The sequence below is a fragment of the Ammodytes marinus genome (genome assembly GCF_949987685.1).
Source record: "Ammodytes marinus genome assembly, chromosome: 4".
In the NCBI taxonomy this organism is placed as follows: domain Eukaryota; kingdom Metazoa; phylum Chordata; class Actinopteri; order Uranoscopiformes; family Ammodytidae; genus Ammodytes; species Ammodytes marinus.
The window spans coordinates 20,322,672-20,335,899 of NC_137233.1; the positions used below are offsets into that span (position 1 = coordinate 20,322,672).

Sequence of the window (13,228 nt, forward strand, 5' to 3'; positions counted from 1 at the left end):
AACCGTACTATAGGCCTACGCCATACACGGTTCAATTCACGCTTGAGAATTTATGGCATTTTCGGTTTTGAAAGAAGAAAAAAAATCCTGTAGCCTAGCCCTGCGTTCCAATTCTATGCCAAAAAAATATGTAGGATGTCCCAATACATGCACGTCAATTGTAGTATGCTGAAAATAGCCTACATAAATGCCCCACTAACTCCAATAGCATTTTGGAGTAGCCTATTCGTCTTTATTCTTGACATTTTTCAACACAATGAAAAAAAATCTTCCCTATCCGATTTTTTTTCTCTCCTGTGGTCCTTCAACTCTTCTGTACTTTAGTGTAGTAAAAAGAAAGAGTATGTGATTTGGAACGCAGGGTAGGTTTCTTTGCTTTGTATTTCTATCTGAATTGGCTGTGTCGGAGTTCTAGAGGAGTACATGAACGCAGCATGTGCCCACGCCTCCCCACCAGTAATATCCAATCACTAGGCTATATCATGGGGCTGTATGTGGTATGAACAAGTTGTACGCCGACTTCAATCCAAACAACTTCTTACGAAGATTTGACTGTCGCTGACAAATTTCAAATGTTGGAAAGAAATCTCGAGAGTCTTGCTCGAGTTGTGGCGCACACCCGTAATCTCAATCGTTTGGTGTAAAGTGGTCATGCCAGCCGATCTTGGCTCCATTAGTCTTAGTAAACCACAGTTTCCCACAATGAAAAAAAAAATCTATAGGAAGACATGAGGCTTACGTCAGGGACACAGCCTTTTCAAAATCAGGCCTTACAGCGGCATCATCAGGCTGATTAGGGTCCCAACACTTGGAAGCACTTGCCTATCATAACAAGTTAAGACAACAAGGTTTCATGGTCATAGCTCATTCCAGCTCACAGCTATTTTAGCCACAACAGCAGACAACAAATAATGACAAGCCAGCAAAAACTCAATTGTGCGCTAGAAATCCAATAACAGGGATTCTGTTTAAATGCTTTCTCACACTGACAGTCATGTCTTTGCCTTTTTTGTATGATTCACTGGCTCAATGCTTCCCTCTAGTGGATAAAGTAATTTAAGCAGGTTCAGTAGTCTGCTGGATGATTATGTTCGCCATTAACATGGTTTCTGTAAGAGCAATGGGAAATTCAAATCTTAGATGAATGTGCTGAATTGAAAAGCAGATGGATTAGAGACTTTTTGAATACTGTTTACATGGAAAAGTTCAATACCAAGAAGAAATGTGTAAGAGTTCAATTGAAACAGCTCCTCACAGCTGAAAAGAAAATGAATAAAGCAGGGCGTTAGTTTTGTCTGTTTTATGGTCCTTATACTCTGGACTTGAGAGAAACATTTCATTTCAACAGTTTTTTCCCCTATAGTTATAATGAAATCTACATTTTGTTTAAAGGACTAATTTCATTGAAATGTGACCGGGCTTTTAATACGTCCTGGGATCCAGCTAGAAGAAGCAAAAGCAACATCATTGGTAAGAGGCTGAGAAAATCCTTTGTGCTGGGTGAGAACAGGATAGGCAATTGGCCGATAGAGATCATTAACCAGACACTAGAATGGCTGAATGAAACTGTGTGGTGAAAAACTTTTCTCTTCCCCAATAGACTGTTGGCCCTCAAATAACACATAACAACTGTAGTTTCAAAATACTTTACCATCATAATTATTTTATTATCAAAATGCATTACATTTCTTGCTTCTTTAAATTTTTCTGAATGGGGAACAACTGAAATAATGACTTCTATGATCCGTTTAAATTAAAAACCAAACAAATACTATGATCTTTAAAAAACAAAAAGAGAATGTGTCTGTTTTTTTGGAGGAACAAGACCCAATGATTTGCTTCCAGTCCTTTGACAAAGTTGGTTACTTAAACCTTAAAAACAAATAGCATGCGATAAATTCAGTGTACTTTATTTTTCTCCATACAAGTCTATATCACATTTCTTTCTAGGAGTACACATAAACATACATATTGTCCTAATAGTGTGTTTTTTTAGGTTGTATTTCTTTCATTTTAAGGTGCTGGTTAATTTTGGGTCACAACTTTTTAATTTTTTTTTCAAATCTGTAAAACATCCCTGTAACATGAGTACCCGTGCCGTGTGTGTGTGTTGTTGGGGGTCTTCCAAACCTGGTCCCAAATCAAAGTCTGAGGGGGAGCAGAGGTCCCACTGCAGCGCTCACCACCACCGCCTTTGTCTTATGAGTCAGTTTTTGAGGATCACAGTCAAAAAGAAAAACAAAAATGAACAGCATTCTGTGGGAAGGGAAGCAGCTCTCACGGGAGGACACAACATAGCAGCTTTTTTTTCTATTCCTTACCTAGGTTTTACAAACAATCCCTCAGAGATCCCTTCCCCAGTTTTCCTTGGTGGCACATGGAATGCAAGGATTGGTCAGAAAAAAATACAACTCTATATTTCAAGAAATTCTGCAGGATTGAAACATTTTACCGTCAGAATTGAGTTGGATTACTAGCAACCTATTTTGTACCTGCATCCCATCTATAAACTATATGATTGGTATGAATTTGGAGACAAATAAAACTGATTCCAAGATGAAAGCAGCCGTATGGGGGAGAACATAACTGGATTTCAAATTTATTGAAAAAACAAAACAAAAATAAACAAGAATGCAGCACCATGAATCATAAGACCTGTTATGTCTCAAGTACAATGTCAGAATTCTACAGTGAAGCAGTACTAAAGTGAAATTCAAAGCGTCCAGTGGAGATGATGGAACAGAAGAGAACCCAAATCAAGTGAACATTTGAACAGATGGAGACACACGGGGCTGTTTTCATGTTTAGTGAGAGAACATGGAAGCTAGTCATCAATGGAATGATCCTCTCCACCACCCCTCTATATATAATGCGTCTTTACAACGGATGATTAACACGTCTCCTCTGTTTTGCATCATTTCCAAATCAAACACATGTACTGCAGCACAGACTCGGCCACTCGCCAAATCACTAAAGTAACGCTGACGATTTTTTTCTTCTTAAAAATAAAACAACTCTTGCTTTCGGTTACATGCATCTCAGCATTTCTCCAACCTGGGTACCATGACGACAGGTACGGCTTTTTTTTTTAGAACTTTGTACAGACATTTGTGTGGAAGTTTTTACTTTCCGACATTATAGAGCCTGTTTGCACAGTCCGGCATATGAGGAAACACACTGGGGACAATTTCAAGTTTCACGTGATTTTTTTTTCTTCAAGAATGCGTCATCCAAATTCACTTTTTTTCCCACTGATTCCGTAATGACGTCCAAAGTCAATGATTAGCTTTGTGCAGACTGTGGTAATTTGTATTTTTCTCTGAAAATAAAGAAAGAAGAGACAGAAAAAAAAGAAAAAGAGAAATCCGTAAAGAAGTCCTTGCTCCTCTTAGGTCTGTACATTTCCCCTCCCCAAACTCCCTGAGCCCCATTCACCTCAGCTGTAGGGGTTGAGGAGGTACGCAGCATCATTCACACTCACACACACTCTTCTCTCTCATTCACACATACACACACACTTATACAAGGTCCTAAAAGCTTCCTGACTGTGTCCTGACTCCGGGTCCCTGGAGGGGGGAGTGCTGGAACTGACCGAGGCTTGTCCCTCGTTGTGGGTAGTGTGTGGGCCCTCTGGAGTCTGTTTTAGTCTGGCCGTGGTGGGCCCAGGGGAGCGGGCTGGGAGTCCCCACCACGCTGCTATTGTTCAAAAGGCTGGCCTTTAAATAAGCGTTACTGCTGCCACTCTGCTGGTGTAGGGGCCTGGGATCAGAGGAGGAGCTGGGGCTTAGACTGGAGTAGGAGGAGGGGGACTGGTCCTGGGTCAGGCCCGGCTGAGCAGAGGAGAGGCGTGGTGGGTACACCGTCTGGCCTGATGCAGGACTGTAGGAACCACGGAATGGAGAGTTGGAGCTCTGCTGCAGGAACGATGGGCTGTTGGTCTGACGCTGGCCTTCTGATGACTGGAGATACAAAAGAAACACCACTTACTCCATTGAACAATGACACATTTCAAAGAATTCTAAGTAGTCATGGTCAATATAATAATGGCACATGCAGGTTTTAACAATGAATTTCCCTTGAAAATGTGCTGTGTGCTCTGGGGTTTGAGGCTAAAACTGCAAACATTGTGCTAAATTAGGATTTTACTTGGCTGTTATTTTAAAAATTTGTATTTAATGTTTATTTACACAGGGACAAGTATGTAGCATACACCAATGCCACAGCATATATAGCCTAGGCTAATTTGCAATGCCTGTGCATCCCTAACTGAGCCTTTAAGAATGAACTGAGCAACATTACACAGGAGATAACACAAATGAAACAGTACAGCTTTCAAACAATGAATACAAAAAACAAAAAAACATCAAACAAAACAAACAAGCAGAACAGGTACATGACTGATTCATCTTCAGAACAAATGTCAGTTTCAGTTTAAGATGATAAAAGTCAGGATCCAATCTGAATTCTGTTGTTAGTGAATTCCAGATGTTAATTCCCTTGACTGATAAGGCTTTTGGTCCAAATCAGGTTTTGCGTAAGGGCACCTGACAATTCCCACTGGTTGCTCCACGTGTTACTGAGCCTGATGTTCTGAGTGGAACAACAAGGTCACTGAGCACCTGGTGAGCCTTATTATTTAGGCATTTATGGATCACTTTAAGATTGTCAAATGTAATAAAATCATCAAAACTTAACATATTTAATTTCTTTAGAACATGGCAATGATGTGCTTTTATTGGTTTCCTGTCCAGAACTTTAATTGTCAATTGTTCTAGATGTTGCTTGTGACCAAGAGGTTACAGAGTAACTGTGAGAAAATCATAGCATGTACCAAGCTGTTTGCAGCATGATATGACTCTGAGACAGTCTCTGCTCATTCTGAACGTGTGTAAGTTTGCTTTTGCAACCCTGCTCACCATTTTAACATGTTTTTCAAATTGTAGGTGTGATCTAAGATTAGGCGGAGGAATTTTACCTATGAGACCACCTGTTAAATAGGTTGTCTGTTAATCTTTAGATCTAACTCATTAGCTTCTGTTGAAAATTAGCTTATAGCTAAATCTGGTACTGCTTATGTGCTGTGCATTGTCCCTGTTAAATAAACAAATAAATAAATAAATAAAAGCAGACTGACAGTTGTCTTGACATTCAGGGTAAGGTGTGATTTTTCAAACCATGCTGCTGCGGATTATTTGACATGACAGCTGTGTAGAAGTTTTACCAGACACATGTATAACTGCTTCACCAGCATACATTTTAAAACCTGCTCAAACACATGAATATGGCAAGTCATTAATATATAAACTAAAAAGAAGCGGACCAAGAACAGAACCCTTTGGTACTCCCATTTTAGTTTTGAGAAGAGATGACCTCTCATTGTTGACAGCGACACATTTTTCTCGTCAGACAGAACTGAAATGTATTATTCAGCTTTTGAATTTCTCAACTCTGTAGTAACGCGATTTCTTTGTCTTTTATATTTTGCCATGTCAATAATTAAACAGCTTTTATTTGTAGTTAGTAGGGTTGCAAAGGGGTGGAAAATTTCCGGAAACTTTCCACGGGAACTTTTGCTCGGAAATTTTGGGAATATTCAAAATTGGGAATTAACTAAATGGAGGTCATTTAAATGATTTTTTTTCATATCCAAACATAAATCTAAACATATAAACACTATATTTTGTCATAGGCAGACAGACATCCATGCAAACTAATACAATTAAAAAACATTACATTTAAACAGATTTATTTGTAAGTAGAACTTTATCAAGTTTTGATTATTTTATGAACAATCAATAATTTCACTGAAAACAAAAAGATGAATGTTGTATAAAATATAACATCTTTTTGACCCCACCCATTCAATAAATTAAGTAGATTGCCCCCCATGTGATGGAGGAATGCACAGTGCATGTAGGGGGTGTGGCCTCAGTATCCCTGCAGTAAGCAGTGTGTGCAACCTGCCAAGCTTACTTGCATGAAATCTGGTTGTTTTAAGTCAACATTATGCTAAAATATATTTTCTAAAACTATATTTAAAATCACTGTTTAAGCCTCTGTAAACCTGGGGCCTCATTTATAAAGGTGTGCGTAGAAACCTTCCCAACTCCAGCAAAGACACCTGAGGCAGCAGATGGGAGGAGAGCTGCTATTACAACCACTGACACACAGTGTGATGCGCAGGTTTAAAAAGGAGGAGTCAGTGATTCTGGAGGAGAACGCTTGTTGTCAAAATCGCTTGCCGTCAACATCAGTGAATATCTCCCTACGATATGCTACCTGTCCGTACTGTGTTCGCTAAAAGAACATCACGTGTTAATACACAGCCAAATGGGTATGTAAACAAAAAGGGGCCTACCACAGCTACCAACATGAGGAAAAAAGGGAGGCAACCGGCCGCAAAGAAAGCGACTGGGAAGGAAGAAAGCCTGTGACACACAAACACACACACACCCGGGCGCTTATCACATATCATGATTGGCACAGTCGTTATAGTCTTTGTAAAGCAGTTTCGCCCAACTTTGTACTGTATGAAATATCACGTATTTGCGTGCCTGTAGTAGCCTACTATATGTAGGCCTATATAAAATATGTTGTCACAAGTGAAATAATGCCAATAGTCTATTCCAGAGCATTGTTTCCCTTCCGTGAGATCCACACATTTCCAACAACGCCAGATTATAGTTTAATCTTCCAGGTAGAATTGTTATGGGAAAGAGATGCATTTAGGCTAATAATTAGCTAAAATCACAACATGATTGTATCTAAAATATAAAGTTTAAATTAATATTTGTTGGCCTTAACTTTGTAAAAAACTACTTTTACACAGCGCCTAAAAGATAGACTCTTTGCTCTCGCGCTGGCCACTCACGGACACAACTCCCGACGTATATGATATTATTATATATATATATATATATATATATATATAATATTATAGTAGCTCTATAAGATTCAATTTATAAAATATAACCAAAACATGTAGACCTACTTGATAAGTAATTCAACCTACATCACAACTGCATGCCATAGACTACAGTAGCCTATATTCGCAACTTAAGTAAGGTAATAGGTAAGCTTATACATTTTAATGACTAAATATATTGGGTGCCAAGCATTTCACAGTCATTTGTCTGTTTTTCCGATGACTGCAGCTTTATTTCGTGGTGTTGCCGTTGAGTGTCGCTGATTCCCCGAGTCTGGAAAACCTTGCGGGAGCTCTACGCATGGTCGAAAGTTGGCGTGGGAATACGCACACTTCTCCGCAAATAATTTATTTATAAATACCACCGGTTTGTCAACGCACGTTTGACCGCAAATTTCTGCCGTCTACGCAAGGTTTTTGTGCGCAGCAAGCTTTATAAATGAGGCCTCTGGTCTAGTAAAAATCAATTTATGATATCAAGTTGGGTTTCTTAATAGGCTTTAAAAAAATCTGATCTGAAAATTAAATGTTCAAAAATATTTTAATACTTAGTTGAAAAAACTGCTTTTTACTGTCTAGAACGTTTGCCAGGACTGACATAACATAGTTAGAATGACTTAGTGCATTTGGGTTGCTTTAAATTGAGTAAATTCCCGCTTATTCCCGTTAATTCCCAAAATTCCCGTTAATTCCCATAAATTCCTGTTAATTCTCATGGAAAGTTTCCAACTTTGAAAATTCCCGGAATTTTGCAACCCTAGTAGTTAGTAGAGCCAGATCATGCAGTTTCATACGTTTTCGGACAGACTCAGTTACCCAAGGCAAAGACATTTTTCTGTTCAAAGGTAGGGCCCTATGATTTCCGCGATAACGAAAACGTGGACGGAATCACGGAATCGGGCAATTAAAACGGAATCTGCTTGTTAACACGGAATGTCACGGAATTTGCCATTATTTTGGTGAAATTCAATTTCCAAGGCAAAGGGAAACAACACGGTTGAAATTAAAGCAGAACTAGGGAGGAATTTTGGTTTGGCGACATCTAAAGACCAAACTACTGCCGTGAAAAGTAGAGCCTGGCTGCAGGATCGCTAATGTAACACACAGTGCCAAACCCCTTTCACAAATCTGTCTATTCAATGTTTACTTATGAATGTATCCATGTACGTAACTCTGACATGTACATAACTTAACCTATTGTTAATAATATGGTCTGTTTATACATTCGGCATATGATTAAAGCATCTAAAAGCACGTAATCATGTTAAACGTTTACTGTTTTTAAGTTATTAATACCACTCGCTCCCGCAGATACACAGCACAGGGAGGTCTTATATTCAGCCATTGCTAAAGGGAGTGCTGTATTATGGAACGGCCGCTGTGGTACGAAATTCCAGTCTCAACAATGTTTCCTACACGAAATTATAACTCTAGCGTCTACAGCCCGTTGTTTTCATGTAGTGTAACTTGTGTAATGTGTTACATTATTCAGCTGTTGCCTTGATGTCGGCTAACGCTGATGCTAATGATAACTAGCTCTCCGTCGCACAATAGACTGTAGGTTGGTGTTGCAGCCCGCTGTTGGGTGAAGCGCTGTCCCACAGGTAAAAGCCATGGACTTATAAAGCCTGTCCAATATTCACTCTAGTCCAGCTTCTTGCAAGGTTAATAAGGACTTTATTATTTATGTAAAAATAATATTTAATGTTTCACTTGAAGCACAAAATGAATGGCTTTATTTTCTTATATAGCCTAGCTACCCAACAAATCTGTTTTTTTGCTTTTTTTAAGCACTAAAAACAGTGCAATGTTGTGATGTATTTTAAATGTAGCCTATATATCTGATTAAATTGTTAGAATATTATTTGTTCGCAATAATTAGACACTCGTTCTGATGACGAAATGAGTGTTAATTGTAAAAAAACGGAAGTCATGAGATTAAAAAGGAAAAAACGGAATTTGTGAAAAAATAAAACGGAATTTGGAAAAAAATAAAACGGATTTCATAGGGCCCTACAAAGGCTTACGACTTTAGAAACATGCCAATAATGCCTCAACCTTATTCATAAATTCATCACAGCATTGTACATCATTTGTATCTATAACACTGCCCCGTTGCAGTCTATTTAGTTCACCCTCCAGAATTGGCAAGTCAGGTTTTAGAATAGTTGCTGCATGAGTTTGAGTGACTGAGGTTATATAAAGGTAAAGCTCCTTAGAAGCTAAAATATGGCACAAGGTCAATGTGACCTCACAATATGTAAGGTTGCAGTGACCTTTGACTTCCAAAATCTATTCAGTTGAGTCAGTCGACATTTGTGCAAACTTTGAAGAAAATCCCTCAAAGCATTCTTGAGATATTGCATTCACAATAAGCAAGTCGGTGAAATGTATTACTATTAGCTGGATTAGCAAGATTCCAACTCAAAACTAGCATTGTATTGGAATGTTTGTGTAAATGTTGAAGGTCAGTTAATGCTAATATGTGATTAAAAAGCAGCATTGGCCTGACATCATGGGTTACATCAAATTCATATGAAAATGCTGCCAAAATGCAGTGAAGATATGATCACTAAAATTGAGTATGTTTTGAATGCAAATATTAAACACAGAAATATACTGTAAACAAGGTAAAATGGTCAATGAATAAAAAAAATCATATGTCACAAAACAACGTGTTGAGATACAGGTGTGATATGAATGCAGTGTAGAGGCTACCTGGTGGGAATACACAGAGGGACTGTATCCATGTGGACTCTTCATAGGGGAAGCCATGGAAGCTGCTTGCATCTCATATTGATCTGCATCTGAAAACACAGAAACAATTGATCAGCTTTATTCAAGAGACTAGAGGTCCATTCAAAAGACATACAACATACATGTTAAAGGAGACAATTATTACTATTATTTGTCCTCTTCTGCAGTTGCTCAACTTGCAGAAAACTGGCTTGAGACATGACACTTGGACATGCTGTGCAAATGTACCACACAAATATACTATAAATAAAAATGCTTCATTTGCAAAACAGGCCCACAAACAACATAAAGTTAAAGGTTTGAACCAGGAATCACAGCTTATATACCAGTATTATTAGATATGTTCTTGTCTTTGATATCAGAGTTTTGTTTTTATCAACCCATTTTCTCTCAGTGTGTAATGTCCGTACCAGTGTCCTTCTCCATAGAGCCTTCACTCCTCCTGTGAACGCGCTCCTTCTTGATACTTCTCAACACTCGCTCCAGAACCTGACCTTCTCTTAGACGTTCAACAGTAGTGGGAACCATCCTAGGAAAAATACACAACCAACAGGTTATTTCCCACAAATCTCTGATCAGGAACAGACCCTTGAGGAGAAACACTGCAGGAAAAAAGCACTGGGGCCTATCCGAAAACTTTTTTTTGCATAGGAAATTTCCTTTCCTATCGAGATGAACCGGAAGTACTCAGCGGATAGGTGATCCGAATTCTCCAAATGCTTAGGAAAGGCATAGGAAAGGAGCCTTGATTCATATTTTAACCCTCCTTTAGCATAGGTTACTCCTGACCAACCTATGCTAAAGGAAAGGAGATAGTGGTATCCCATAATCCTTTACGGCGGCAAGATTTAAAGCAACAGGCCACCGCCGGAGTTTACCGACTCTACACGAATACGAACGAGAGGTAAAACAGAAGAGAGGAGAGGAGAAGAGAGGAAGATTTAACTCGGCTAAAACAAAATACCCCCCCCCCCCCCCCCACACACACACAGGCTAAAGATAATAAAGAACTCATAAAAGACCAACATCATAATAGTTATTTTCGTAGCACATAATTTACACCAGAAAATAAAATACCAACTTCACATTTAATTAAGTTACTGGGGGCAGTTCATTTCAACATCAACACAAGTGTAGCCTCTTTTTATTCCACATGTGAATTGGGATATATGGGAGTGATTCTCACTCTGTTGGCGACAACCTGATTAAAATCAATATGAAAAGAACGCATGGATCAAACGAGCGCTTGTTGTGGTCAATTTTCGGAGAATAGGCTATAGTGTAGTTTCACGCGAGTATTGCTGACTCTCGTCAGCAATACTTGCCGTCGCGCAATGACGTCGGTTAGGAAAAGTGGAGTCGAATTCATTTGAAACAGCGCTGTCCTTTCCTATGTTCGATAGGAAGCACCTTTCATCTCTCCTTAACCCCGATGACGTTTAGGGGTTAAGGCATAGGAAAGGAGGCTTATAGGTTAGGAGATTGGACTTTTCGGATAGGCCCTTGGTTTGTTTATTTTTGTCTATTTTGCTTCTATAAATGAATATAAGCTGTATCGAAAAATCACCAATCCGTTGTAAAAATAAAAATAAAGATTTTACGTCTGGCTTTATCCAACATATAGATTTTTGGTTTTTAAAGAGATGCTAATTTACGCATTATTAGTAAGATAGGCCAAATTTGCATATTTATTCAAACATTTCTTATGTGTAATACAAAAACTAAGGCATGACTTATGAAGTGTAGTGAAAGGTGTGATAAATGCAGTCACCACTGGTTGTTGCTGTCCTGGCGTCTGGCCTGGTTGTCTGGTGGGCTAACCTCCTCTACCTGTGTGATGGAGGTGGAGGTGTGTGCTGAGGAGAAGGAGCAGCTCTGTGGGGAGGCTGGGAGCTGCAGTTGGTGCTGGGGCTCCTGGCTGTAGTGAGAGCCCAGCCGGGTGGGGGTTCCACCCAGAGACAAGCTGCTGCCCATGGGCTCACAGTCACGCCCGCTGCCCTGCTTCCTCTTACGGTACTCCAGCAAAGACACCTGAGGCAGCAGATGGGAGGAGAGCTGCTATTACAACCACTGACACACAGTGTGATGCGCAGGTTTAAAAAGGAGGAGTCAGTGATTCTGGAGGAGAACGCTTGTTGTCAAAATCGCTTGCCGTCAACATCAGTGAATATCTCCTCACGATATGCTACCCGTCCGTACTGTGTTCGCTAAAAGAACATCTGGTGTTAATACACAGCCAAATGGGTAAGTAAACAAAAAGGGGCCTACCACAGCTACCAACATGCCCTTTTACAGAGCCTAGGCTGTGTATTAACATCAATAATATTGACAGGTAGCGGATCGTGAGGAGATATTCACTGATTTTGAAAACAAGCGTTCTCCAGAATGGCTGACAGCACCTTTAACATACAACTTCATGTCGTTCACATGGATGCTGGGCAGGCCGCGGACTGAATCACATCATTCACCATGATGGGCAGACTGCATGCACCACACAAGAGCACTCACCTGGAAACTGGATTTACAACTATTCATTAGCACAAAAAGACCAAACAAACCCTCACTATGGAAATTACCTTTGACATGAAAACTACATGGTAGGCGTCTGTTTTCATTCCATTCACATACTTGTAGTCATGAGAAGGGCTCAAATACCTTAGATCACTGTGTGTTCTGAACGAATGCACTGTTAGTAACATACAGCGTCTAAAAATTTGACAAAAGGGCAGGCAACTTTAAATGCACCACGCAATGAGGCAACCACGCTGAAACGACGACACACACATTAACGTCCACGGAGAGTTGGAGCACACACACACACACAGACAACATATACACATCTCCACTATTAACAATGAGAATAGAGCAGTCATCCCAGTTGAGTGTAGGCATGACACAGAGAAGGCTTGTGGGAACAGAGGGGAGCTTATGAAAGAGGCAGGGGAGCAGGATGATGGCAACGCAGTCACATACTGACAAGAATGGCTCTTGCCTGAATCTTTGCAATAGTAGAAATATTACATGTGGGGAAAACTGCAGAAGGCAGCTGTGTTGTCAAAAGGATGTCACTGATGTATTTAGTGTGGGGTTGGGCCAGATACTCATTTTTACTGAGCAGCACTTGAACACGTCATAATATAACTCAATACAATGTACGTCACAAACTAAGGAAATCAACAAAATCACTTCAAGCGATTCACTTGTAAAGCATTTGACACTGAATTCTTACATTCAAGATGCTTTACACAATGAAGTAGCAGTGTTATTTTTTGGTGGCGTTGGCCATCTTTTCTTTCTAATGATCCCTTCTGAAAAGAGACATGTGACGCTAACGAGTATGAGCATTTTGTCTAAATAGCTTTGTCCATTTTGGACAGGTACTTTATTTGACAAATTAGGCCTCCATCATTTACAGGAGTTGTGTCATCACTTTTATAGAATCTTTAAACACAGTCATTGGTGCTGCTGCTGGACACAGACACACACTCTAAAAAGGTATTTATTACAAAATATGCACCAAGCATTAGACAGCATTAGATGGTAATT

General features: G+C 39.6%; 1 protein-coding gene across 2 annotated transcripts in view; it reads right to left on the reverse strand.

The window, feature by feature from the left end:
- Window positions 1-1,705: 1,705 nt before the first annotated feature.
- setd5 (SET domain containing 5) overlaps window positions 1,706-13,228 on the reverse strand; it is a 49,013-nt gene continuing 37,490 nt past the window's right edge. For both annotated transcript variants that reach the window (XM_080026032.1, XM_080026031.1), the window contains 4 exons: window positions 11,454-11,713; window positions 10,093-10,211; window positions 9,644-9,732; window positions 1,706-3,959 (listed from right to left, as the gene is read on the reverse strand). In XM_080026032.1, coding sequence (XP_079882158.1) covers window positions 3,531-3,959; window positions 9,644-9,732; window positions 10,093-10,211; window positions 11,454-11,713 — 897 coding nt within the window. In that variant the 3' untranslated portion in view covers window positions 1,706-3,530. The remainder of the gene's footprint in view (window positions 3,960-9,643; window positions 9,733-10,092; window positions 10,212-11,453; window positions 11,714-13,228) is intronic.